Source organism: Haemaphysalis longicornis, unplaced genomic scaffold, assembly GCF_048455015.1.
Source record: "Haemaphysalis longicornis isolate Haplotype H1 unplaced genomic scaffold, Haemaphysalis longicornis Haplotype H1 scaffold_2, whole genome shotgun sequence".
In the NCBI taxonomy this organism is placed as follows: domain Eukaryota; kingdom Metazoa; phylum Arthropoda; class Arachnida; order Ixodida; family Ixodidae; genus Haemaphysalis; species Haemaphysalis longicornis.
The window spans coordinates 178,932,460-178,959,958 of NW_027526295.1; the positions used below are offsets into that span (position 1 = coordinate 178,932,460).

The window sequence follows — 27,499 nt, forward strand, 5'->3', positions numbered from 1 at the left end:
TCCTGTCAAGGGATTAAGATACCAAGCAAGGTCGCGGCTGTACGTTCTGGAACGGTTCGTTGGCCCCGAAGAGCCTCGAACCCGAAAATTCGTCTGCGCGACGGTGGCGACTTCGAGTTGTGGAGTTCGGCTGGCGGTAGTTTCGTACGCATTGGCATACATGCTTGCGTGTTTATTCAGAACTTCAACCGTTTACTCCAGTGTTCTTAGTGTCATAAAAGGAATGTGCAGTATGTTTAACGGGCATATAGCTCACTATGCAAACTGGTAAGCCCTGCCTAACTTGCGTTTGCTTTTGCCGGCCTCCGTCAATCGCAGAGCATTCTCGTGTGACATCATAGGTTCTGTTGTGGGAAATGAGCTGGTGGGTCGCATGGTCATTCCCTTTTTTCCTAATTATGTAGCTTATTTGAGCGAAGTTTGTGTTAAAAGTGGTGTCAGTATGGTTCTAACGAGGCAATCTTTCGAATGAACCAAACGTGTGTTTTCTCTTCATGGCTCCTTTAAAAAAGAAAGAAAAAATTCAAGAACTTTAATGGTGCACCACAGTAATTTGTTGCAAATAGGAATGCATTAAAAATCTGCACAAATTCAGAGAATCGTCTACAAATGTGTAGCATTCTTATGCCACTTGTCTAGAGTGAGAGTTCCTTTACAGTCAAATATGACTATGAATAGCAAAAGACGATAGATTATTTTATTCATTTCCAAGTTTTATTTGTTTCTTTTCTCCAGTTATGTAAATTTACACCATTATAACATTTAAGTGCCTTTACTTCACTAATTATTGTTTTTTTTTTCTGAAGGTGCAAGGCGTACTGCAGAGTGTGTCCGTTTACGCTATTTTTTGTATATAATATAAAAGTTCTTCTGCGGACTTTTTTTGTTTAGTCTTCGGTTTCTTTGGAAGATGTATAAGATGCATATTTTTGATTTTGTCAGATATTTTTTGGGAAAATTTTATTTTCTCTATTTTTCCTATTTTTTGGTTTTTAAAAATTCTGTCTGACCAGGTATCTTCATGTACGCTGTTATAATGCTTACAGGTGTTACTTCCGCCAAATCTGCATTTTTATGGAAATGCAGGGCATTTCACGGTCCTGGCTGTGGGTGTACTCGGCAAAGAATGCTGCGCATTAATGACCCGATATGTGCTTTCATGTGCTCATAGGTATTCTGTGGTTGTTTGTTAGTGCACTGTGGGAGCAAGTAGTGTGCAGCTAGCGTTGTAGCTTTTACTCACATTGGTTCATTGGTTGGCTCTGTGGGTGTATTGTACATGTGCCTGTGATTTGAGTGCTTGATGCCTGATGCCATGGCTACCAGGGCTCGGTACGCCTACCAGAAGCTGCAGGAGAAAGGTGGCCACGAGGCCGGCTGGTACCTGATCCGGCAGAGCTCGTCCACCTACCGGGAATACCGGCTGGACTTCCTGGGCAAGGCGGCCACACCCGAGACGTTGCGCATTGTGCAGCTTAAGGACGGCCGCTTTGCGCTAGACGAAGCAGCACCCGAGGAGGGTATCTACCCGACCCTGGCCAGGCTCATCAGCGAAGCCATCCGGCCCACTCTGGACATTGAGCTGGGATACTGCGTGCCGCCCTCGGAATACGGTGGGGAGCCCTTCCTCATTTTTTCTCTCTCTTCTCGTAATCCCTATGGGTGTTTTCTTTCATTTCAATTGAAATGGATACAAGAACAGAGAAAAAACCACTGTCGTACCGTAAGCTTGAAAGAAACATGATTATCAACGCTGGCACCTCCCTTTTGCATCATCCCTCTTCCCCTCCCTTTTTTTTCTTTTGTAAGTAGAGGAAAGTGTCATAAATCTTGAGCCAGGTGGCCATGCTGCTGGGGTGCCACGTTAATAGAAAGTGCAGAGGTTACAGCATACAATGGCCAGCATGGCCAGCATAAAGTCAGCGGCCAGTTTGGTCGAGCTAAACTGGAAGAGAGATTGAGCGCTATGTGGTTGTGGAGAGTGGAATACAGGGACGGTTAGTATATGCAACAGCAAACATAGCACGGTAGGTGCTGCCGCACGTCCCAGGCTGTTTTCGTCAGCGGCATGACAGGGCACATGCTTTTCAACATCACTGCTGTTGCTGCTGGCATCTCAGTGTGCATCCCATGTGCATGACCTGAGGTCGTCACTGGACATTGTAGAGTTGTTGTCGTGTCACAAAGTGTAGATCCGCAAGCCGGCCTCCTGCCCCCCTCCCTGTGGTGCAGATAAGACGCAGCTGCTGCTGTGCCGGGCGCCGTCCCTGGACGCGGGCAAGTCGTCCCTGAAGCGGGAGCCCCGGGAGTGCATCCACTCGGGGGCCCTGGTGTTCACGGAGAACCGCAAGGACGAGCTGCCGGGCAAGTTCACGGTGGTGCGCCGGGCCTACCTGCACCGGGAGCGCACCCAGTACCGGGAGGTGGCCGTCAAGGCCCTCAAGCCCCACCTGGAGGACAGCCACCTCAAGGCAAGGGGGGCTGCTCGGGGAAGAGGGGAGGGGCCACAGCAGGGGGCATTGCTAAGGGGCAGCCTTCGGGGTGGGGGAAGCATCTCTGTGCGGTGGATGTTGTCCAGGCATGGATGGTGCCTCACACTGAACCGTGGTCAGCTGCTGTGCCTTTGCTGCAGTGCATAGTTCGACTGTAGATACTGTAAATAGAGCTACTCTAACCTCGTCTATGTCATTTCATTATTTACAGCGTGGGGACCTTCGTTGGAAGTTTAGTTGCGCAGAATTTGTGCACATCTCTTTTCTTCCCTTCAGCTGTGAAGGATTAGGGTTGCTTCTCAACCCCAAGTTGATGGCTGGCAGACATAGTGCAAAGTCATGTTTGTACTTTGGTGCCCTGTAGCTAACATGGCACATACATAAGTGGCTGCTATTCTGTCACTTGTAGTCTCACTTGTGCTGCTTGTACTCTTGCTTGCCAAATAAACGAATGGCTTGAAGACCAAGACTTAAGGCAGGAAGGGCATGCGTAACACATGGCACTTTTATGACTGCACTGGTTGGCCCAAGTGGAAGTCGCAAAGGCAAATGCAGGAGCCGAAGTGAAAATACGTTTCCGCCTGTCTTGTGTTGTTCCGCCCTGTCTCGGCCTGTCCTGTCTTGCTTGCCCTGCATACCAGTGCAATGTTTAGAAATTAAGGGGTTGGTCAATACTGCTGCCGGCATGCGATTATCAGCTGTTGGTTGTGTGCACAACTCTCCCTGGTAGTTGAAGATCCACGGCTTTCCCAGAGTAGGAACAATAGCTGGATGGAGGTGCCCGCACTTTTGGTGGCCCTATGACATTGGCCATAACTCAATCATGCCTTTCGCGTTTCAAACATTTGCTGCCAGCTAGCTCTTTCGAATCACACGTGGGAATCGAGCCTCAGGAGGACTATGTAGTGGTGCAGAGTGGCTCGGTAGCTTCTATGGAGAGGCTATCAGCACTTTGGTGTGCGGGATTCTACCTGTAGGGGGACGGGGTGACCTTGTGGGAGGCAGGAATGATGTTTTTTTGGGGGGAAACAATGGAATGTGTGCTTGGAGCCTGCAGCAACAAGCTGTGGTGTCAAGAAAATAGGATTACCACACTTTTCTCAAAGCTTCTTCTGTGCCCCTTCTCGCCCTTTTTACCCTGGACAGGAGTTCATGGTGCAGTGTGACAGGATGCTGTTCTGGCAGTGTGAGGCCATCGTGTGTTCCCTGGGCATGGTGCACTCGGGCAGCTTTGGCCTGGTGTGTGAGTTCCTGCCCCTGGGCTCGCTGGATGCCTACCTGCGCCACCACCGCCCCCAGCTGCAGCCCGTCGACCTGGTCGAGGCCGCCAAGGGGCTTGCCCGGGCCCTCTGGTACCTGGTGAGCAGGGGGGCCCACTTACTGGCTGCGGTACAGCTCTGAGGCCTTGTGCAGGGCAAACTAGTCATGAGCAGCCCAAGGGCAGGCTGATGGAGAAAGCTTGCCCCTTAGCCTTGAAACTGTGGGAGGATTGGCCATTGTGGCAGCCAGTAGCTGCGAGGCATAGCCGGAAGTAAGGGGTACCCAGTAGTACTGCCGAGCACAACTGAAGCCTAGTCGCGCTTATTACTTATGCTAATGTAGTGAACTGGTGGAAGCTTCAGTCAGCCCTGCACTATGGTGTTTTTTTTTTCCTTCGAGGACAGAGCTGACTCGCTTGGTATACCATTTAGATTGTGTCTTGTAGTATTTCTTAGCACCAAATGACTAAATGTCGCTTCAGTGGGCACTCTGATTCAGTGATCCTTCCTTGGTAGTTTCAAGTGTGACTTGGTTCTGTGCAACGCATGCGGTCCTATCTGAGTGAGTGTCTTGAATGCAAAATGTTGCCTGTGCTTGCTTTTTTTGGGGGGCGGGACTTCACCGTTGCGTCTGCTGACCTCTGCAGGAGGAGCAAGGCTGTGTCCACGGCAAAATCAGATGCCGAAATATCCTGGTCTCGCAGCACGAAGCTAATGCCTTCTATGTGAAACTCTCGGACCCTGGCTTGCTTGTCTACATGAATGACGAGTAAGTCACGCCAGGGTGTTCCTCTCAAAGCTTCTAATGCACAGCAGGGAGAAGCTCATTCACAGCCTCATTTGCAGTGTGCACTGGATCCCGCCAGAGTTCTACAACAACTTGAGCATGGCCAAGTCGTCCATCAAAGCCGACACGTGGGCCTTTGGAACCACCCTGTGGGAGATATTCAGCTACGGAGAGCCACCCATGGCAGGCGTGCCCATCACAGAGGTGAGACAGGGGAAATTCGCTGGGTGTTACATCAAATTGATGGGTATTACATCAAATTATGTGCCACGTGGTGGTAGAGATTTTACACTCTAAATCTCACGGTCGTGGGTTCAAGCTCACGTTGGGTGCCAGAATGTGGCTCAGAAGGCTGTTGGGCATCAGAACATGGTGGGTTGCAGCTTTGGTTCTCATGTTATAGCTTGCTAGCCGGGTAATACAGGCCATTTTTAGCTGCAAATGCACCACATGGCGTCACGAGGAACGCCACTAAGGGTTCATTCGACTCACTGGGAGGTGCCCAGGGATGCGCTTGGAGCCAAGCTATGTCGACAAACCACGCTTTATTGCTCAGCCATAATATGGAACACGCACAGGACAGGCTGTCCTGAGCTAGGGCGGGAGAAGGAGTCCCCACGAGCCTGTTAAGCCATCTGTGGCGATTGACTCGGTTCACCTCCTGAAAGGAGACTCGCCTCGTCTCGGGGTAGAGGAACATCCGTCCCTTTGTCCGACCTGCGCGGTTCCAGACCTCCGCAGAAAAGCCCTAAGCAGGGCAATCCCGGGATTCCTTTCTGAAGTAACCTCGGTTGAGAGAGGAAGGTCTCCAGAGGGGGAGGAGGGTCCCGGCGGGGAAGCCGGCCGCTAAGGGGCTGGCGCTCCATGCGCCGTGATCGCCAGTGGGGAAGCGCACGCTGCGTATGTGCAAGGGTGTGCATGCTTGCGCGGCTTCCCCGTGTCAGCGGCACCGGGCAGTTAGCCCTAATGGTGCTGTGCAACCGGCGTGGGGACCAGCGCGCCCTCGCGCACACTTGTCATTGAGGCGGCATTCTTGTATCGGCGGCGTTGGACAGTTAGCCCTAATGGTGCCGCGCGGCCAGCTCATTTTTTAAACATATACCTTCGAGAATTGCTAAACGTCTAAAAAATTTAGAACAGGTGTGGGTCTATTGTCAGGCTCAAAAAGGAGCTGGTGAGACTGTGGCTGGTGTCCTCTGAGCTACATACGAAAGGTTACTAACAGCCTCGCAGTGTTTGTTTACATTTGAAAGTATTGCACTTTTGGCAAGGAACACTGCCATAAGGAGTGCTTTGACCTTCCCGGGGCCATGATTTCCTATACCAGCCCTAACTGGAAACGTTATGAGTGCACGTGCCTCGTTTAGGCCGCAAATACTGGGGCTCTTCAATTTACAGTCTCGGACTCACCGCAGATAGTGCGCGGGTCCCCCGAAGCCATAGGGCTACATGGGAAAATTGAATGCCGGTCTGCTTCTCTGGGAGTCCGCGGTGAGTCTGAGACGGTAAATCGAAGAGCCCCACTATAAGGATACCAACATTCTCAGTCCACACGAAAATCGTAAATGATAGTGTTAAAGGTCCCGCACTTTTATGATTGTTTATAATAGTAGTACAACCATTACGACGCAACCAACGAGCAAGGAGGCTTTGGTTTTCAACCATTGGTCACTAGACTTTCTGCCGCCTGAACGCCAACTCCGGGCACTGGGAGTGTCATTCCATACGCGACTGTGCGGGCCACTTGATTCTGCACCTCGCTTTGTGATTGACCTGTCATTGAGGCCAGTACCTACGCAGCAGTAACCTTAACAATGGTGTCGGCTTAGCAGCCCTTTCTATAGCAGCTTAGTTCAACCCCTCAGAAGTACTGCTGTGCACTGCAGTCCAAGTGTTGCATTAGGAGCAGACCATGGGGAGGACGATGATGATGCATCATGATGTATGTTGTACAGTCAAAGCTCGGTTTAATGATGTTGAGGGGAGTGACTAATTATTTCGTTAAATCAAAAACTTTGGTAAATCGAGTTAAGCGGTACATTCAACTATATATTGTAACGGCATCCAGCAAGCTTATGCGGCCTTGTATTTGCGAAGCTTAAATGCTCACAAAATAAAATTGTGGCCCACGCATATGAAAAGAGACCGCAAAAATTGCTACTTGAACAAGAACGGCTCCTGGGGGACTGCAAATTTATTTTCCACCAAAGAAGGCGGTGATCTTTGCTTGCGTGCACTTTGTAAGAAACGGCCGCGGGGATTTCTCGCAAGTTTGTAGTGCATCCAGTGCATCTTCTGTATCCTCGTGCGTTCCGACAAACATCTGCAGCAGATCAAGGGCATCCCTCACTTGACCCGGTGTTGGCATGGGAGCTTCGATATCTTCAACGTCTTCTTCAGCATCTTCTGCTGCCACTTCCTCCACGCTTCCTACAAGCCACAAGATATCTCCATCATCCAAAATGGGTAGCAATGCTAGACGGACTGTAGGGTAAAAACTTGAACTTCACAAAAACAAAAGAAGGTCGAAAGCATGGGAACTACCCGCAGAACGATGGCGAACGAACAACACAAAGCACGCCCTAAAAAATCCGACCCCCCAAGACTGAATGGAAACAGCGCCAGTGCCATCCATGACGTGCGAACTATACTTTTGTCTACCCCTGGTGCCATTTGGTGAATTAAACTCCACATTTTAACTCCCATATTGCACCACACAGTTTCGCAAAAGCAGGACAAAGATGCTCCACAGTGTCATCTTTGGTGCACCGCGAATCAGTTTTGCGGAGTTCTCTACAAAATACACCACAGAGTAACTTCTTGACTGGCATTTTTTGAGAAAAGGTTTGTTAAGCCGTGAAAGATTATGATATTGGTTTGAGTTAGTCAAAGCACTACGCTGTATGGGCATCTGAGGGGGGATCGGGATATCTTCATCGAATCGGGACTCGTTAAATTGGGTTTCGTTAAATTGAGGTTTGACTGTATTGTGCATGGTGGCGCTTTGCCAGCACTCCCTGTTGTGCTAGTATGTACTAACATGAGGGGTGAAATGACTATCTGCTATGAGGAGCAGAGTCAACGTTCTTCTCACCCAGCAAGGAGAAAGTTCACAAACAGTTCATGAGGGGTGAGTTACTGAAAGAGAGCATGTCTGCTGGTGGCTGTAGCAGTGCATTAGTACGTGTGTACACGTGAAGGAATGTTTTCTTGGAACTGGGCATGGTCAGTGTGATTGACGAGACACTTGTGTAGCACCATAGCTCTTGAACAGTATTCAATGCCTTTTGACCTTAGCCGCTACCTGGGCCTTAAATAGAGGGTATATCAAGTGGAATGAAGCTGTGCTGGAGGGGCTTTATTGTAGTTTTACGTTGCGTATTGGTTCCTGAAGAATTAACATTTTATGTGTGAGGTGTCTCTGTGGCAGCAGCACATTATAACTAGCCACACTGTATGTGCATTTTTGTCACTGCCTCTCCAACTCCAGGCGGCCAGGAGGTATCGGGAAGGGGAGCGATTGCCAATCCCAGCTGACATTCACGAGGGAATTGGCTTGCTCTTGCAAGAGTGCTGGTCCTTGGATCCAGACAGCCGACCACAGCCACAGACCATCATGCGAGACATCAACCAGATCTTCTATGAGGGTGAGTCCCCTTGCAGTCGTGGTTGCTCATTTAAAGAGCTGGCCATTGCATTGCCTAGTGGTGTGTAGCAGTAGCTCAATGTGTAACAGTGATTCAGGGCATTGTGTTCTGCTATGCTTCCATTACGGTGCGTACTTAGGTATAATGATATTTGCATCATGTTATGTTATCTTATGTATCATGCTATGCGCATTTCATTCCATACTGGCGCCGAGGCGTTTGTTAGTGGTGGTTTGGGCCCTCGTAAAAGCCCTAGGCACACTTCTGGCAGATGGGGTAATGGGCAACTCGCTTTGCAAAACATTCAACAGATGGCGCAATAAGCGTTACCATAGTGCGGCGGAAAAAATTTAGCATTGCACGCTGTTACAAGTTAAATTAACAGGTGGCGCGACATTGTTAAGCCGAGTGCATCGATGCGACTAAAATCCAACTACGTATCCGTAACGAGAATGTAAATCAAAAGAGTGCCCCCCCTGTCGTCGTTCTTGCTGCGGTTGCACTGTTCGCTAGACATTTTGTTGGTAAAGTAAAAGACCGTGCGGCACATTTGCCCTGTTTAGCCATCTCACGTCCCGTGCGGCACCAAGATTGACGCACAGAGGGGCAGGTAACGGAAGTGTATGCGGGCAAGTTGTTTTGTAGTATGCGCCGAGTGCGCGACCAATGGCTCCTGCGGCCGCGATGGTTCTCGGTAGGTTTTAATTTTCTGCTAGACCACACTGCTGTCTCACTCCATTTACGGTGCATGCAACATCATGAAAGGGCACGAGGAATGAAATGCGTTTTTGAATTGGTAATTCCTTGGGAATTAAACCATCTTTCGCCGCCGAATCAACACTGAGAGGCCTTTGGGGCAGATGAACTTTCACCTGAGCCCAACTTGCTATTTGCCTTCAGTGTCCCTTTAAGCCTGTACTGAACTTTCATTGGAATTGGGGGGTTAAGATTACCTTGTTGACTGCTGCGTACACAACACAATTTGTGAGGTGAAACCCCTGCATGTCTAACTGGATGAGCCGTTTGGCCTGGTCTGACTTCAGCGTAAAGAGGCTGGTGCACATTTTGAGACACTGACCCCCCTCCTCTCTCTCTCTCTCTCCTCTCCCCCAGTGTACAACTCGAGGCGCAGCCACTCATACGCCTCGGTCTACCCCCAGGCCTGCTCTCCGACGGGGGCGCTCTCTGTGGAGCCAGCCAGCCCCGTGCTGCCGGGCAAGGCCCCCTCGCCCTCCTCGCTGTCCCTCTCGGCCGGCGACCGCGGCCGCCTGGAGGCCATCCGGCAGCACCACGCCCCCGTGGGCCTGTCGGCCAGCCTAAGCAGCGAGGCCCTGTCGCAGCGCCGGGGCCTCAAGTGGGGCAAGAACCCCTTCCGACTGCGCTCGTCCGAGGTGAGCTACGACAACCTCTCAAGCTGCTCCACGTCCACCGTGCAGTCCGAGGCCACCCTCCAGTCGGACATCGGCACCTGCATCGACGTCGAGAGCCTGGTCAGCCTGGAGGAGAAGTAAGGCCCGCTGCTGCTGCTGCTGCTGCCTAACGGGGAGGAGTGCCCGCTTTCTCTTGCGGAGTGCACAGGGTCTTGGAATCTCGAAAACAATTTTTATAAATGTCATTCGGAAGAGGGCTAGGGAAGGACATCGGGCAGCATAGCGTTTTACCCCAGAGCAATAGAGAGTGTACATAAAGAAACAAGCTTATGCGTTCTTGGTCTTTGAGCTGCTGCTGTTTTGTTCTTTGCTGCTTTAAAGCATGCTTGGCATGAAATGAAATAATTGGGGTCAAGGGATTTACGGCAAAGAAAAATTGGAGTCTCGACCAGCCTATAGCGTAGGTTGTGGCCGTACTATACTTAGCACCTAGATGTAACCAAGTTGACAAAAATTTGCAATTTTTCGTTACACGCAGGTTTCGAGTTAAGGCTCGTGTCAATGCAGCAGAAACCAAACCAAAATGCTAGACATCAGTGATGGTGAACTCAGTGGTGGTGAACTCACCCTTGAAGGATTTATTTCCAGTCAAAAACTGCGTGATTTGTGCCTGCTGCTTCCCCATGAACTTAGTTACTACACGGCACTTCAAAGAAGCAAGGTGTATTCATAAGGTGTATGTGTATTCACAAACATAACTTTAAGTATCACTTTTGCCTTTTGGCACTTTCTGGTGCCCTAACCCTTTTCAAGGGCGAAACTTATGCTGAAAAGATGCCTTTTCGCGAACTTGGTGCTCTTTTCCTCACAAAAATTTTTGAGAGGGTGTTAGCTGGGATACTGTACTGGGCGGCGACGTTCTTTCTAGCTGGTGGAGATGGCATTTAAAAATTGTGAGCTTGTCCTGAGAAGACAAAACTTAGTTTTTCGGCAGCAGAACTCATCGCTTATGAACCGACACCACAAATAGCAGTAGAGACACTTAACTACACGCTGACAGGCAGGCCTAACTCCTAACCAACACCGCACTCACTCTGGAAAGTCACGGTAGTTTGCAGTGCGGGCTAATTTCTCTAAACTAGTGCATTGCACCATCCAATTTTTCAGAAAAAGTGCAAAGAACAATGGCTCTTCAACCTAGAGAATTCGTTTCATCAAGGTTAACTGTTGCAATGCCTTCGTAACATAGAGGTCACAAACGTATGAGTTTCAATGGGGCTGACAATAGGGAACTGAAAAACTTCAGTAAATCCAGGAATTCATTACAAAAAGTTTTGTTACATCGAGGTTTAACTGTATAAGCAATACTGCATTATAATTGAAACATACACAAATCAAGCCACATATTAAACCTACCTTTCAAGCATTCTCATTTACCATTCCTCAAATGAATGCCACTAAAAACTCAGGCGCCGTGTTTATTCCAACTTTTTTTCTCATTGGTTGCTGCTGCTGCTGCAAGGTTTTGAAGAATTGCAGACATGACTTAAAGTTTGCCTTTTTTTCATTTTGTTTTAAGAGAGTATGTTTGCCATTTCTCGCCATTTAGAATAACAGGTGTCATGGCAGCAAGAACTCAGCTGGGGCTGCTAGTGCAATGTGATCAGAATGCAAGCCTTCATTACCTTTTCTTTCTTTCTTTTTTTTTTTTTTTGGCGTCACCTTGTTTGCTTGTGACGCAAAAAGTGGTTTCTTAATTGGCGCAATGTTTGGTTAGGGGCAACTTGTGTGTGTTATCTCCAGATGTGTGAAAAGGGAAAAAGGCGGTTGCTTATCAGTAGAACGTCCAAGTTCGGAGCTTACGGCATGGCTGCTTACTATCTCCAGAGGCACAGCAAGGTAAAGGGTGGTTGGTTATCACGTGGCTTTAAATGGGGTGAATAAATGAGAGGGCACTATATTCTGTCTTTTTCAGGGCCATTTAGAGAGTACATGGAAGCGTGCGCTTCGCATGATTGCTGATTCCCCTCCCCCCCCCCCTTTTTTTCTTTGCAACCCCAAAACTCGAGTCGGCTGCCTTGGTCTATCAGTGGGCCACCCAGAAACCACTCTAACCAGTATTGTGCTTCGGGTGACTGTGTTTTAAGCATCGAGTTCAATGAGAGGTGAACCAGTGATCAGAAAAAGCTGCATTGTATCTAGCCTTGCAGTGTAAGTGGCTACGTTGTAATAGGTCTGCACTGCAATAAAAAAGAAGTGCCAGCCTGTTGGCATTTCAGTGATGGTATCTGTGGTTTGGCCTTGACTGCTTCCAGTGCGGACAACGTCATATCTTTCGGCAACACTTCACCCCTGGCTGAGGTGTCGGGTTCACCCTGGGTCATTGACAGCCAGCAGCTGATAAAAGGAAGACCACTTGGCCAGGTCAGTTGGTGAATAGCCCTTCAAAAAAGGAGAGTTGAATGTTTGAACTTTTTCTTATAGACATGTTGCTGCCTAGTGTACCGGCCTAGCATCATTTCTTTGCATTTTGTATAAACCATAGTAAAAGCTTATTAAGTTTACGGCATTTATTTCAAAGCTCCAGAAAATTTCTACAGTAGCATTTTGTGTAATACCCCTGTCACATGGGCACTTTCAATCCGGATTGAAGTGAAGCACGATTGACTTTTCGAGCACGCTCGACTCACTGCCGCTTCTACACGGCACGTTTCGACCGATCGAGAAGTTGCTCCGGTTGCACTCACGTATGCCAGGTGGTGCCAAAAATGTATTTCGCAGCCGGCACCTGGTAATTTTGCGCAGTCTGCCGTCCAGTCGTGCTTAGAAACCTCAACCGCGCTTGGGAAACCAGGATTGAGTTAGAGCGGAATCGGGCTCGATTGCCATTGAAACTGCCATGCAGCAGCGCCTGATCCGGATTGAAACCTGCCGCGGTGGCTCAGTGGCTAAGGCGTTGCGCTGCTGAGCACGAGGTCGCGGGTTTGATTCCCGGCCGCGGCGGCTGCTTTTCTGATGGAGGCGAAAAGCAAAAACGCCCGTGTGTATGAGATTTCGGCGCACGTTAAAGATCCCCAGGTGGTCAAAATTAATCCGGAGCCCTCCACTACAGCGCGCCTCATCGCCTGCGTTGTGTCGGCGCGTTAAACCCTACAATCAATAATAATCAATCCGGATTGAGCTTGATCCAGATCGACTCAATCGCGATTGAAATTGCCTGTGTGACAGGGGTATAAAATGCAGTAAGAGCCTATTAAATAGATGGCATTTATTTCAAAACTCCAGAAACTTCCAATAGTGTCTCCAGTAACAGCAAACCTTTTTCGTTTGTTGTCGCCTTGACCGGCTTGATTACTCTTGTGCTGATACATATTGCAAACATCCGCGCCTGGTTCTGTTCGATTTGAAGGAATTGTCTCACGGCTGTGCCTTCTTCCTGCAGGGCTTCTTTGGAGAGGTGTATGCGGCCTCCCTGAAGAAGTGGGCCGGCCTGCAGGAGGAGGTAGTGGCGGTCAAGTGCATGCGCAAGACCTCGCTGCTCGAGTCCTTCCAGAGCGAGGCTGGCCTGCGGGACCTGCAGCGCGAGATTGAGATCATGAAGAGTCTGCGCCACCCCAACATCGTCGAGATCAAGGGACTCGTTGAAGGTGCTTCTCTTCTTGCTCCCGCTGCATCTGGGGACCTCTGACTGGGTCCTGCTTGCGTGCAGAGCCCGAGATGATGCTGGTCATGGAGTTCCTGGAGATGGGCTCCCTGCTGACGTACCTGCAGACGTATCGGGACAAAGTCACCCACCCACAGCTCATCAAGTACAGCGAGGACATTGCCAATGTGAGCCACTGCGCTTCTCGGCTTTACTTTGGTTACTTTGGTTGCTGCCGTGAGGAAAAGGGGTTTGGGTTTGCCTTACCTTGCCTTACCTTGCGTATACTTCTGAACTTCTTGTTCTTGTGTGCAAGGGGAGATGTTTAGTGTTTTGTGCCTAACAAAATGCCTCCCAAATGCCGCCGTGCAGGGTATGGAGTACCTGGAGGAGAAGCGCATTGTGCACCGTGACCTGGCTGCCCGGAACATCCTGGTGGCCTCCAAGGACCAGGTCAAGATCAGCGACTTTGGCCTGGCGCAGTTCACGGTCAACCACTACTACTACATACGCACACAGAACCGCAAGCTGCCCATGAAGTGGTGCGTCCGCCACCGCTGCTTCTTCTCTTTGATTGTTAACAACCCCACCATTGAGAACGTGTGGTAATGAACTGGCTTCAGAAGCCCTGGGTTCGGAATTGTTCAGAATAATTGGATGTTGAGCGACCTCCAGATGATTTGCCCCCTTACGACCAAGTGTATGGAGGGCTGATGGAGGAACACTTACGGCCAACCTCTTATCGAATACCTCTCTGATTACGCAGGTTTGATGGTCAGCATCTTTTTCTTTTTTCTGCTTTGGATGTGCTAACGACTAAGAGATTTTAAAATAGACCATGGTCTTCAAGGGAAACAAGCTTATCGCAATTTTCGGGTGACAGATGAGCGAAAAAATGCTAAGGTGTCATCCAAGGCAAAAAGTTTCAGAAGGAGAAAAGCTTATGCACTGCAGACACTTGTCCATCTTGGTGACTTAAAGAGCTAAGAGCGCTTACAGCTGCATCAGGTGTAAGCAGCTGTGTTTTCATTTGAGGTATTTACTTTGTTTGTAGCAAGATTAGAAGCCTCGTTATTCAGTACTTGGTGTATTTTAGCCAGTTAGCTTTTATTATACAGTAAAATTTCATTAATTCGAACTGCAAGGAGACGCCACCTCAGTTCGAATTAATGGAGTTCAAACTATAGAAGTGATGAACAAAAGCCATATAATGTGAGGGGGGGGGAAGGAGGGGAAGGGGGCTCGCTATCTTCCGAGGTGCGTCGAGCAAAGGCAGTTGCGGTTATCACGTGAGTGCAAACAGAACACGCAAACTAAAGGATGCCTATTTTTTCCCTTTGTGTGTTGAAGTTAGAGGAGAGCAGGGAGTCTGCTGCGTCAGAGGGTTGCTTCCGTCTTTTTTTTTTCCCCTTTTTCTCGCGACCCTAAAACGATGCCCCAGCTGCGCCGGTCGGTCAGCGGACTAGCAAAAAAAAAAAAAAAAAAAAAAAAAAACGCATTATAAACGTTATTGTGCTTCGGCCAACCGCACTTTAAGCGGCATGCTTATTTAAGCAGCATGCTTATTTAAGCGGCATGCTTATGGGAGGCAAACCGGTGGTTACAAAAAACCGCATTATATTCAGTCCCGCACTATAAGCGGTTACGTTATAAATTGTCTACACTGTACTCCAGAACTGAACAAGAGACGGGCAGCATTCCATCTGCTCATTACCTTTGGGCGATGGCCACACTGGTGCTACATGCACTCCCTCTTCGTACTCACTGGCAGCGATGGGTTGTACACTTCTACCCTCAGAAATGATGCCATCTGTCTGCGTGCCCCACACCTTGGACTCGCATCGACCTAGACCATAAAGAAACTTCTTCCAAAACGTCCGCCAAGGGGGTTTGAGGTTGCTTTTACCTGATTTTACTTTCTCTTTCGTTTTTCTCTCCTTCCTAAAGGTGACACCACCTCATGTGTAGACAGACGGTGCGTTCCCCTGGCGTTGGGCCAGGCCCCGAGCTGGCGGTGCGGTGACGTGTAGTTCGAATTATCTAATGAGGAGAGGCTACTCGCATTTGTATTAGAAGGCTTTATTTTACATAGATTTCTATGGGAGCTCGGCCGGACTAGATTGTAAATCGAATTATCCATAAATTTACATTATCGAAGTTCCAATTAACGAGCTTTCACTGTATTGAAATTTGCTTTAGGAGATTTCTCATTCGCCAAACTTGTTGTAAGTTGCCCGACAGAGCAAAGAAAACAAATTAAACCTTACTTTCTAATTTGTTAATGTTCAAGATCAGGGTGCCTTATTGCAGCATTTGCAAAAATAAGTCAACATGTCGTGAGCGAGTGCAAACACTCTAGCTACCCACAGAGAGGCTTAATAAAGAAAAAATTATTGTGGTAACGCCCAACCAGATATATACGATTGGAATTTGTGTGTGCAAGAAAATAAGTTCTGACTTCTAAGTGGCCTGGAACTTCCACGTCAGGCTTGCTTCATGACATCAATCAAGGCCCATTTTTATTACTGAATTTTCTGTGTCGAGTCTAGCTGTGTATGATGCTAGTCTTGTGTAGCTTATGGCTTGTCCTGCTGAAACTCATGGCTGGTTCCTTGCCTAAGTGGTGTCAGTCTATTGTCTTTTAAACCCTCTGTAGACGTGCAGGCAGTTTCAAACAGTTGTAATTGAACGTATTTTCTGAGAAGATCAATAGCTGGCCTGAGAAATGGCTGTGGCAAGGAAGAGTCATTGTAGCGTTATATGCGCATGGACACACAACAGCACACATTTGCTGTTTACTGCTGAGTATCACATAGCAACAAGGAGCATCTGGAATCCTGCTAAGTCTAACTTGTGCTGCCAGCCCTTTGCAGTGCCGTGCTAAGTCAATGACATTGGCTCCTGGCAGTCGTTGAGAGGCTCCCCCCCTCTCCGCCCTTTGGCATGCCACGCAGGTACGCCCCCGAGAGCATCCTGTACGGCAAGTTCTCGTCCAAGTCGGATGTGTGGAGCTACGGGGTGACCCTGTGGGAGATGTTCTCGTACGGCGAGGACCCCGTCATCCAGGGGGTCACCCAGGAGAGCCTTGGCAGCGAGCTGCTCGGGGGCAAGCGGCTGGCCTGCCCGCCTGACTGCCCCACCGACCTGTACCAGCTCATGCTGCTCTGCTGGGCCACCGACGCCCACCAGCGGCCCTCCTTCGCCCGCATCAAGGAGCGCGTGCGCGCTCTGGGACCCTGAGGGGGAGGAGCAGGGGCTCAGAGTCGCCTGTTTACGTACCTCCCCTCTCTCCTCTGGCTGCTCGACAAAGCGCCGGTGGGTGGTCTGCTCCCTGTCCCTCTCATGTTTCCTTTCTCGTTGATGACAGAGGTGAGCTTGCGCCTACCTCCATATGTGCGAGTAAGCGCTGTTTTGGCCTTACGAGACTGTGGTGCTGCTGGAAGGCGTTGGGCTGCGGCACTTCATGAGTGGTTGGCAGTCATTGATTAGTAGAGGGAAATGTGAAGTAACAAATCAAAAACAAGAAACGAATCCCTGGCACTAGTCTGAGAGGGCAGCATTTCCAGGAAATCTGCAGCTCCAGTCTCTACTGGCACATTTGTCTCGAATTATGGATTTGCTTTGGGCTAGTAGGACCTACCTTAATTTGCAATCGACGGACGGCTTACTGTTGGTGTTTTTCCGGGCTACAAGTTTGTTTTCTAGCACAGAAAGAACTTCCCTGTAGCCTTTGGGGTATAAGGTGGGGTTCTCTTTATGGCAACCTAGCCGGCTTTCCCGCATATTGCACCACGCTACATCCCAGCATGTCAACCATGTGGGTGCTGTACCTAAAACAGTTTAACGAGGTCTGCCAATACAAGAGCACAATAGGCAACAGTGGCGGAGCACAGTTGTCGTTTGGGATAGCCCAAAGAAGTGTGTGAGCACAAGGCTCAATGGTGTTCGCAAATCACGCCATCCGGTCGCGTCAGACAGCTTGCAAGAAAGACAGCCCACCTGAGATGGGTCTCCGTTGCAGTTGCCGTTGCACGTCGATCTCCCGTGTCCATTTTCGTGGATCTCCAACTAGCGTGTGGGTGCGGGGAGCATTGCTGCCATTTCGCAGGGCCCAGCCGAGCTAGTGGCGCCCTCTGACGTCGAGTGCTCGGCACTTCACCCTGCTAGTCACGTCCCTTCCGGGCGGCACACACCAAGTCGGGATCGCCGATCTCCCCGATTGTCACAGCTTCTTTTTTGCAGGGATAAAGTTGTAGCAGAATTTGGCCTGAAAGTTTGGCGAAACCTCAATGTCAGCATTTTTCAGAGTAGTATTTATTGTCACTTTGCTGGCAAGAACATTCAGTGGAAGTCTTTTATGGCCAAATGTAAGAAAAAACATCATTTGTCGCATGGTTTGATTGAAAGAGTGATTCTCAGCCGCAAGTAAGCTGAGGGCTCTCTATAGACTGGCTAAAATGGTGCGAATCGCCTGGGGATTGTAGGATGGTGATGGGGAATGTATTGCCAATTCAGTTTAGTTGCACACTCAAAGTGTCACTCTCACACATGGTGTTTTTGCTTTTCGACACCTTTGTTGTCACCTAAAAAGCCAATAGAAGGGTGCGTGCTATGTTAACATCCAGCTTGCACTATATGCATGCCATATATGCATGCCAGAGTTTTACATTGCTAATGTAAAAAATATACATTACTGAAAGTGCACTTGAGGCCTTTGTGGACCTTCATTCCAGAACAGTTTCGCTGCTCGAAGATTTCCTTGTCATGCAGCTAGCTCACATTCTGGTATTCTGTTTTTGACACGAGATCAGGAAAGCTTGAAATCAGATTAACATTGTTTTACTGCATCCGTCCGACGGCCAGTTTTTGCAGTAATGCTTTGGACACTTCACACTGGTGTCTCAGTGTGGAATTTTGCGCTCTTCAAAGTGCAGACATGACCAGTGAGCTTGCTGTGACTGTCAGGCTGGTCACATTGCCCTCATCTACATTGCTGTCTGCATAGACACCCCACAAAACTGCGCTCTCGCCAGTGCTGATGAGTTTCTGTAGGAGATGGCTACCCAAAAAATGGTTTCCCCGAGGGTTTAACAGTTATGGTGATCTCAATTCTTGTAGCCACAAACATGACTTTACTGCCATGGAATACAGGCATGTATGCAGTACATGCTGTTTTTCAATTATACACGATGAAGTGTGTTATTGGAGCCTCTATAATCATGGCGACAGATCAATTTTTAGGCGTGGCGAGGTGTGAGTGGCACTCTGGAGCATCCTCATTAAGTGGTGCATTGAAGGGCGTTTAAGATCTGTCATGTTTATCACACCAGTTTTGTATACCAAGAAGCCTGTTTGCTGAGGAGTTGTGCGCTCAAAATTAAACAACTCTACCCGCTGTTCAACTGCTTAGAGTAGTGACAGTTTCAGTGTAATTGAGGTCTATTATGTCAATGATACGCTGATGCTGGTCCTACTTGCCTAGCGAATGAAAAAAAAAGCTTGTGCTGTTTAAAATTTGAATTCTTGTCCAGTGCATTCTGAGTGCTGTTCCCAATTTCCGGGCACAAAATTTGAAGAACAAAATGCAGCCATATGCCAGGTTTTACACAACCGTAGTCACACCTGCTGTCCAGCATGTTCTTGTACACAACCACTAGATAACGACCAGATACCTTTGGAGTACTCTGCCTGGTCTTGCAGATGCAAGATCAGTCGGTTGTTTTGTTCTTTCTCACACTGGGCTAATTGCTGTCTCCCCTTTGATCTGGAGGAGGGAGCAGTTATTAAGAAGGGGCTGCTTTGAAACCCATTTCAGTAACATCATTTATGGGGGAATCCCAGATGTAGTAAACGAAGTCCCCCGCCTTCAGTGTAGTGCAGTAAAACCTCATTACAACAAAGTTGAAGGGGCAGTTGTAATTGCTTCGTTGTAACCGTTACTTCGCTATAGCCAATGCCCATTTTTACCGACAATTTACATGCAAGAGAGGATTCTGTCGCCACCAAAACTCGCAGCGTCCCACGAAAATAAAAAAAAAAACAAGCGAAAAGAAAAAAGAGAGAAGAATTGCTAATAATATAAAGATTTTGCCCACATACTGATGGCAGTATGTGCGGTGCTACAGTTTGGCTCAAGGAAGTGTTCGTTCAAGTACTACATCCTTTGGTGTATTCTCCGCCTGTCAGAAGGTGAACATGTCTGCCCGCAGTTGTATATTTCATCTGTGGGTAATGTGCTCAGCGCGTAGTAGTGCAATACACCACGCTCAGAAGTGCTGCTCACATTAGTGGATACCATGGCTTGCACGTAGAAGAAGTGGTTAATTAAGGAGACATGTATAGTTAAAAAAGTAAGACCATGCTTTGGCTGTGCGTAGTTGCAAGCAGTTGGTTTTTGTCTGAAAGGGGCCAACTAGCTGGGCTATAATTTACAATGTTTATTCTAAAATCGTTTTAAACGTTGGTAGTTGGTCTATGTGGGGGTGGGACTAAAAGAAGGCTGGACTTGCTACGTTTTAAGTGGGCAATCCACTTATAGTGAAACTGTCACCTATATGACTGCACTGTTTTCATATGTGACAGGGGCTACGGCGTTCCACAGACTATCCTGCAAATCATGGTAGTTGATATTCTGTGGTTTGCTATAGTGTCGTCACAGTTTAGATAGACGAGCGTCACATATGTTTATAAACAGTGGTAACCGTACGGATAGCACCAAAATAAAAAAGTGATTTCTGTGGCAATTTTAAAGTTCGATATTTTAAAGCTTGTACCTATCTACACAGGTTTATCTGCGTGCTTCAGATTTATTTAGGTACGTAGAAGTGCAATCAGGCATTTTAAATGTGCCATCAGTGGGGTAGAGCAATCTTTTTATTCATTGGCCTCACTTTTTCTTTTTGTAATAAACTGGTTGCAAAGTACCTAAAATTAGATTTTACTGTATCGAAGCGACTTCTCAAGAAATCATAATTCTTATGCATTGCGGCTCTGTTTGACAGTGCAGATATGAAGCATGCAAATCTATCATAGCAGAACATGCTACACTAGAAGCTACATTTATTTGACATAATTGACGCAATCAAACATTTGTTACTTTGTTCCATTTTAGTTTTTATGGCTGTACTTGTTATGAAAACCAAAAACAATACGGTTTTGTAATTTGGCTTAAATTTTGGGACGAAACCATGACTGCCAGAACTTTGAGGTTATTTAAACTGCAAAATGATTTATTGGCCGCTATACAGAAAACTTTTTTCTGGGGTTTGTATGGTCTGGGCCAGAACATTTTAGTATTCAGTAAATCTGGAATGCAGGGCTTTAATTGCGATTGTGTTACCACTCTGTATAAGTACAGCAACAAAAAAAATTAGTTCAAGTCTGTTTTAAAAATGTTTGCTTGTTCTTGCACTTGCGTATGCCAAGGGACAGTGTTTATTGTTACAGTTTATCCCTGCACTCACCTGCATTTTTCAGACTCTTCTATAATGTATGGGCGGTCTTATGTGGGTGTTGGTACATTTAAAGTGTCGATGACATAAGTTTGTACCTGAGCATAATCAAAGAGAGAGATGTGGAGAGATGTATTAATTAGTGCAGCTATGAAAGGCTTCTTTAATTAATTCAACTTTTCTTCTGTTCAAATCTTGAACCAGGATGCTATATTTTATGTACTTAAGCCAGCTACAGTTACGTTTATGCTACCGCCTGTTTGACCTGATGTCAGCGTTACTATGGATGTATGTTTTTGCATTGCTTTATCCTCTTTTTTTAATCCTTTTCGATACCTTTTGTAATTATCCTTAGTATTTTTGACAGTCTGACTGTCCGTACTATGTGTGCATATATTTTGTCCCGACATCTAATATATTGTGACAGGTTTCTGTAGAGAATGGTGTGCTGTATTATGAAATTGCCCTTTTTAATGTTATGCTACTGGGTGTTCTATTTCATATTCTAAATGTTTATATGGACGCTCTTCAACTAGCACATGTTTTATTCAAGGCACATGTCAATAATGGGAAATGTCGATGATGAGACCTTATCTTATTTTCTCGCTCTAAAATAGATGTGTAGATTGTTAGTGAAGCCCTTTTAGCTGACACTTATGGACTGTCATTCTGTTTGAAAATGAAGCAGATGCTACTGGGTCGTGATTGACGCTAAAGGTGTGACAACTACTGCATTCTGAGCGTTTTTCAGCAGGTGGTATCGATTGTAGTTGTTCATGCTCATGCGAAACGTTGCTCAGTGTTGGGGTGCACGAACGGACATGTGCTTAGCGATGGTGCATACATTTTCGCATCTTTTGCCTCCTCTGACGGCACAGAGTGGGCAAGAAGATCTCAGCAATGCGAAGATCTCATCAATCATTCCATTAGCGTGATAATGGCACTGATACTTCCAGCTAGCTTTCGTGCACCACGGAGTAGCAAGTTCTTTATTTTTTTTCCCCAGCTGGCATTTAGGCTCAGCTTAACACACAGAATTGTGTAAGGCATAAGCGGCCTCAAGCTCAAGTGTGGCGAGTGAAATGCAATGTACGTACTCATAATTGCTGGGTGTAAGTTTTATTTCGCTAAGAGACCGTGTGGGCTGCAAACATCGTTTCTGCGCTTGTTTGGCTTCTAGGCGTTCATTGGCCAACTGAGGCAGAGGAAATGTTTGGTTTTCTTTTTTTTTTTTTTAGCAAAAACAGGCCCCCGTTGTATGTATTGCTGTGTTTTGTGATGTTTTGATTCCGTTCTTGACTTTTGGGCATCTGTAATAATGTTATAAAAAAGTGATACTTACTCCAGAACTTTCTTCTCACATAACCTTTCATAAACTTAAAAAGAATCTTGCATGCCATGTTCTGTTCTTTACTACATTTTCCATTATAATCATATCATATTGGCCTCAGGGTCGTACCGGGGCGCCACCTGTGTATGACATCAGTGGTAGAATGCCACTTTATGTCATTAGCTAGCACACTGCATTTCTCTTTCCGGTGCTCCCCATGTAGCCTTAGTGTGCATGGCACAAGAATGTAGCCTGGTGACCACGTTATAGGATGTACCTGGCAAGCAAACGATAGCGTGGTGTCCTCGCTGACTACCTGGCGTCCTAGGTGCTATGTCGCGGTTCACGTGCACAGCCAATAAAGTTGCTCTCGAGAAGCGTACAAATTGTGAAGCGTGCACAGGAACAAACTACAGCACACAAGAACAGTCAGTCTTCTTGGGCATGAAGAATGACACACAACACAAAAAAGGGTAAGGGGAGAGAAAAGACAGTGCTTTACCGCCCGATCCTTATTATTATTTTTTTTCCCCATGAAACACTTAATTATGAATGAACGAAATCAGAAAAGGCCCGACCACAGTAGTGGTATTCGCACACCGCAAATGAACAAGAAAAAACACCGATAAAGCTTGATTGTGACCAAATGTGGCATGCCACTATGTAGGATCAAGCATCCCACCTGTGACTCAAATCGATTGCAGTGCAGGTTCCTCCAGTGGTGACCCTTGGGGCCAATAGGTATTGACCGCATAGTTTCTCTTAATGCAGGACCCTTTCCGCTTAAAAAAAAAAAAAAAAAGAAGATCGTAGGGAAAATATGTGAAACAACTTCATCACTGTCCAAGTGCCTGCAAAAATCGAGCTGAGCCTGTTGTACAAGAAGGCATGACCTAGCAGTTTTAAGTAGTACCGTTTTTGATTGCTAACAAAGGTTGAAACTACTTTTCAAGAATTTGCTTTCCTCACTAGGTGTAGTGATGAGGACTGTACAAACTTTAGCTGCTTTCAAGTGGTGCTGGTCTTGGAGTATATGGGTTGGCACAGATATCTACTTCCACTTCTGCACTCTGTTCTTTACAAATAATTCTGTTAGTGTCAAGTCTTGTTAAAAGTTGTTAGTTCAGTTAAATTGGATGGCTTACACTTTGTGGCCATTCATAGCCTACGTAGATGTGCTCAGCTGCCTTCGCATCTGTGCATTTTGAGCGTAGAGGCGGTGCTTGCTCCTTTTGAGAGAAATACTCAGCTGAGCGGTCTTACAAATACTCTCACTGTTTTCACACGGGGACGTTGGTGGAGCACAACAAGAGAAATTGCCTTGTGGTAGTCCTGCAGTTGTTGGCTTTAGTAGTTGGAAGATAGTGCATCTTCAAAGCTAGTTTGACGAAGCATTAACGCTGTCAAATTGTTTGAAAATGAGCGGTGAACCTTAAACTATTTTTGTACTTTGGAAATGCGTCTAAAATGTGTGCCTTCGACGCTTTAAGCAACTTGAAACGAAGCCTTGCTTCATGGCTGCTTCAAAATATAGTGTGTCGATGTTTAATTTTGCTACCACGTAATTTGCTGGCAAAGAAAAAAAACAATGTCTTTCTGGCTCATTTTGGGCTTTTAAAATGAACTCCTAATTCTGTCAAGGTTTCTAGGGCACAGCATGGTATGTTGGTTGGTTGATAATGCTCAGAATTGCAGTTTTGTTCTGGCTCCAAACGTACCGATGTTTCATGGTATTGGAACTTCTTCAGAGCTAGGTGGGCTTGTCTTGATAACTGTGTGATAAATAGCTTGTATGTTTTTGACCGTCAGAAGTGCGTCTGCAGTTGCTATAAGGTTCTGTGTGTTCAACTGCTCAGGCTAAGCTATATCATTCTGCTGTTATGCCAAGTCTTGTGTCTGTGTGGCGTATATAGCTTGCATGCAGTGTCTTAAAACGCGCTTTGGCGTGCCGTAACCGCTTTCACTCAAATGTTGTTTCAATGTGGTGGCATGTGCTGTCTTCTATGGCTCCAAAAGTAATAGGTGTCGTGCGTCACTCATTCCCTATGTGCACTGTGGTTGATGCATGTGCAGCGTTTTCATTGTAGTGTCCCTTCTGTTTTTTTTTTTTTTTTTTTTTTTTTTGACATAGTGTTCAGTGGGTCCGAGTTCAAGGGGTACTTTGAACAAGAATGCCATTTTTTTATCTGTGTCAAAAGTTGACCAGCATTATACGTTCACATTTTGTCCATCTCTTTACTGAAGTGTCTTGGGAAGCTACTTAGCGCGTGCAATGCGAGAGGCAAAGGAAAAGTGTAGACGATGTTGATGGGGCACCAAATGTCACCGACGCTTGAATTGCCAGACCTTGCCACGTTCCTTTTGTATTTCTTCCCTCTCTCCGCATCTTTGCTTTGTGCGAAGCCACTCGCTCTTTTGCTCAAGTGGCAATACCATGGGTGAAGAACGTGGCGGTAGACGGCTTGTATCACCTGCACACACCTTGGATGGATGACATACTCGGCGTTGCGCGTCTTGTTGGCCACGTGTTCAGCTGTTGCCGGTGCTTTCTCAGTGCTCGCTTACCTCCTGGTCTCTTGAGGAGTTGGGCTGGGCTCCCAGCGTTGTGTGGGGAGCTGGTGATGCCCGCTTTTAGCTGGGACCATGCTTTATGAACTGGAGCAAGACCATATTCTGCTAGCGTAATGTATGTCTGATAAGCTTGCCATATTTTTTGCTTTCTGGGCATGTAAGAGGAAATGTGCTGTACTAAAGCTATCTGGATTGTTGTAGGTTATAGTTATGGAGCAGTTGGCATTTTGAGTGCAATTCTGAGTGGTCACAATGACTTGACTGCTGTCGCAGGCGAAATTCAGCTGAAGTTCGCAAGACTGTGTAGCGCATTGATTGTGTTTCATGACTGCTTGCTCAGGAACAGGAGGACGTGAGGGAATTGAAGATTGAAGTGCGAAGAGCTTCGACACAGTCTTGAGTGTGGTTGTCTCACGGAAGTCAAGTTCGCTGTGATACCGTAACGATATCAAAAGCTCGTGTTTTGGGAAAGCATGGCTATTTTTTATAGGCACCACACACCTTGACTTGACACTCAGTGTGTTGTTGGATTGTGCGGTGGCCAACGGAAATTTTTACACTGTGTGTCAGCTCGTTCTTTTTGGTATTTCAAGAAAAATACGCAGGAACAGCTTGAATGTGACTTTTGGAGGCAGTTTCTTTTTTTCCACCAGCTGGGCATTATGTGTGCTGCTGTACGAAATAGCTCCTTGAACAATTTCTTAACATTAGCCAACTTTAAATTTAATCTTGGTGCACATCGGGCAGCCTTTATCGGAAACTAGTTGACAGAAAAGTTCTGAAACTGGCCTGTGGCTTCGCACATGCATTGCCAAGTTTTGTCATAAGGTGCGATGCTGTTCTAGCTTATACGGTCAATCTAGTTGTCCTGGCTACAACTTAGTCTCCAACTGCCGTGTATTTGGCTGCAATCTTTGGGGAAACTTATGGTGGTGTAATGTATCATGCATAGTGACAGCTGGGTTCTGTTAGGTAAATCCATTAACAACCCTGTGGGTTATGTAGGTACAGTACAGTAGTGGGTACAGGCTAAGGAATTGTGCGTTTTATCCACCTCGATTAAATAGGGATGTAAAAAATGCCCCGTGTGTGGTAATAGCAGGCTAGCTTAATGCATTTTAAATCTTATACATGGGCCAGCGCATAACTGCATAACCTTCAGAGATTCATCACTAACGGCTTCATCTGTTAGCAGTGCAGATAGTGAAGGAATCTGGTTTTTCAGTGCACAGCAATGACTTTGTGATCAGTAGACGTGTTAGTTACTGCATGTGGCTTGTAATATCATGCAGTCTTTGTGATATTTCTGTTTACGTCATTGTATGCTCTACAGAGTGGAGTGTCTACAACTAGCTGGTCTCCATGTACGCTTGGTCAGCTGCACAGTTTATTCTGTGCTTTCAGCAACACATTTAGATAATGTGCACTGTGTGCATTCATAATGAGATATTACACAGTACCTGTATAGCACCAGGCGAAGTGGATTTAATGCCGTAAGGGGGATGAACCGTGTTCATTTTTGTAAAACTACCTCGCAAAGAGGCAATAATTGTTGGCCGTCACAGACGCTGTGTAATGGTGCTATTGTACACGTTTCTCGCAATCAGGTTGCTGGCGCGAAGCCATATCCAAGATATGATGTTCGCTTGTTACTGTTGACTGGTTGCTGACGATTTAAATTTACTCAGAAGTGTTATGTGTTACTACTTTGACACCTGTTGTACAGGCTGGATACATTGACTTTGCCATACACATTGGCTTTTATCATCCTCAAGTGCTGAAGCTGACATGCATCAAAAGGTGTGTGAAATCTGCTTGGTGCGGTGTTGCATAGCTGTTGATAAAAGTGCAGATGCACGGTCAAAATTTTCATTGCTTTTAGTCTGTTTTATGCGTCCCTTTGCTTGCACCATTAGGTGGTCGTAGGTGCCGGGGTAATGCTGAATGCTGTCCTCATGCTAGTCGAATGTGGCGGTCATCTGAAGCAGAACTCTAGTTATCAAGTTTGCACATTTCTCTGGTTTTTGCCAGTGCCGCAGCAACTGGGCACTGTTCTCGAAATACATGTGCACTTTTGCTCATGTCAAAATGATTCAGCTCGCTTGTGAACTTATTTTTGGGACGGGTACGTTTTACGAGTTTGTGCCGAGCCAATTTGCGCACTGTGCAAATGATGTAAAGATGAATGTACAAATAAAGTGTGTTCCATAGGTTGTTAATGGAACACTAAGAGTAACAAGTGTCATTTTTTAGGTAGTAAGCATTAACTTTTCTCATATGGCCTTGAGGCTATTTTTTTCTTCTTTTTGCACCAAGCCTGAGCTTTTGTTTAATGTTTGGTACTGACCTTTAGTAGGATGCACTGGTTTCATGTGCTATGCATCAACAGTTCATGGTAGGACCTGGCAAATAAAACTGTTTTCGTTACTTATGGACCAAATGTAACCATATTAGGAGTATTTCTGTAGCTGGCCATCCTGATAACAAAACTGAAATCAGTTTTGAAATCAAAACTGAATTACAAGAATAATTATCATCACAAAGTCGCCTCGAGATTAATTAATCAATTGGGTGAATACTGCACAAGATTTTCGCACCAGTATGATCGGAACGGTCTTTCATACGCAATGAAGCTGTTATCTGTTATTTCCATGATGCGTCAAGGAAAACGTTTCACTGTCATTTTGATATAGGAAATATTGTTGATGTGGAAACTAAGGTACTGCATTTTGAAGTGACATAAAGAATGGAAGCACTCGTGTAATTGGGATATAGGCTTCCGCTAGCACTGAATTCACAGCTGAGATATAAACACCGCTCAGTGCCTATGTCAACAAGTGCAAAGTGTGTTAGCCTGTAGCTAGTGCACAGTGGAGCTGCAGATAAAATTAATTGACATAAGTGGAATTGTTACACTAGCTTAGTTCAAAAAGCCAGAAAAAAAAAAAA

At 46.6% G+C, this 27,499-nt stretch overlaps 1 protein-coding gene across 1 annotated transcript in view; it reads left to right on the plus strand.

Annotated features, from left to right (window-relative positions):
• The window catches only part of Hop (tyrosine-protein kinase hopscotch), a 39,571-nt gene extending 12,782 nt beyond the window's left edge, over positions 1 to 26,789 (plus strand). The window contains exons 8-19 of the mRNA XM_077698795.1: positions 1,327 to 1,613; positions 2,233 to 2,471; positions 3,639 to 3,851; positions 4,399 to 4,520; positions 4,598 to 4,742; positions 8,029 to 8,185; positions 9,299 to 9,692; positions 11,871 to 11,979; positions 12,998 to 13,202; positions 13,265 to 13,386; positions 13,571 to 13,740; positions 16,153 to 26,789. Coding sequence (XP_077554921.1) covers positions 1,327 to 1,613; positions 2,233 to 2,471; positions 3,639 to 3,851; positions 4,399 to 4,520; positions 4,598 to 4,742; positions 8,029 to 8,185; positions 9,299 to 9,692; positions 11,871 to 11,979; positions 12,998 to 13,202; positions 13,265 to 13,386; positions 13,571 to 13,740; positions 16,153 to 16,438 — 2,449 coding nt within the window. The 3' untranslated portion in view covers positions 16,439 to 26,789. The remainder of the gene's footprint in view (positions 1 to 1,326; positions 1,614 to 2,232; positions 2,472 to 3,638; positions 3,852 to 4,398; positions 4,521 to 4,597; positions 4,743 to 8,028; positions 8,186 to 9,298; positions 9,693 to 11,870; positions 11,980 to 12,997; positions 13,203 to 13,264; positions 13,387 to 13,570; positions 13,741 to 16,152) is intronic.
• Positions 26,790 to 27,499: the final 710 nt, after the last annotated feature.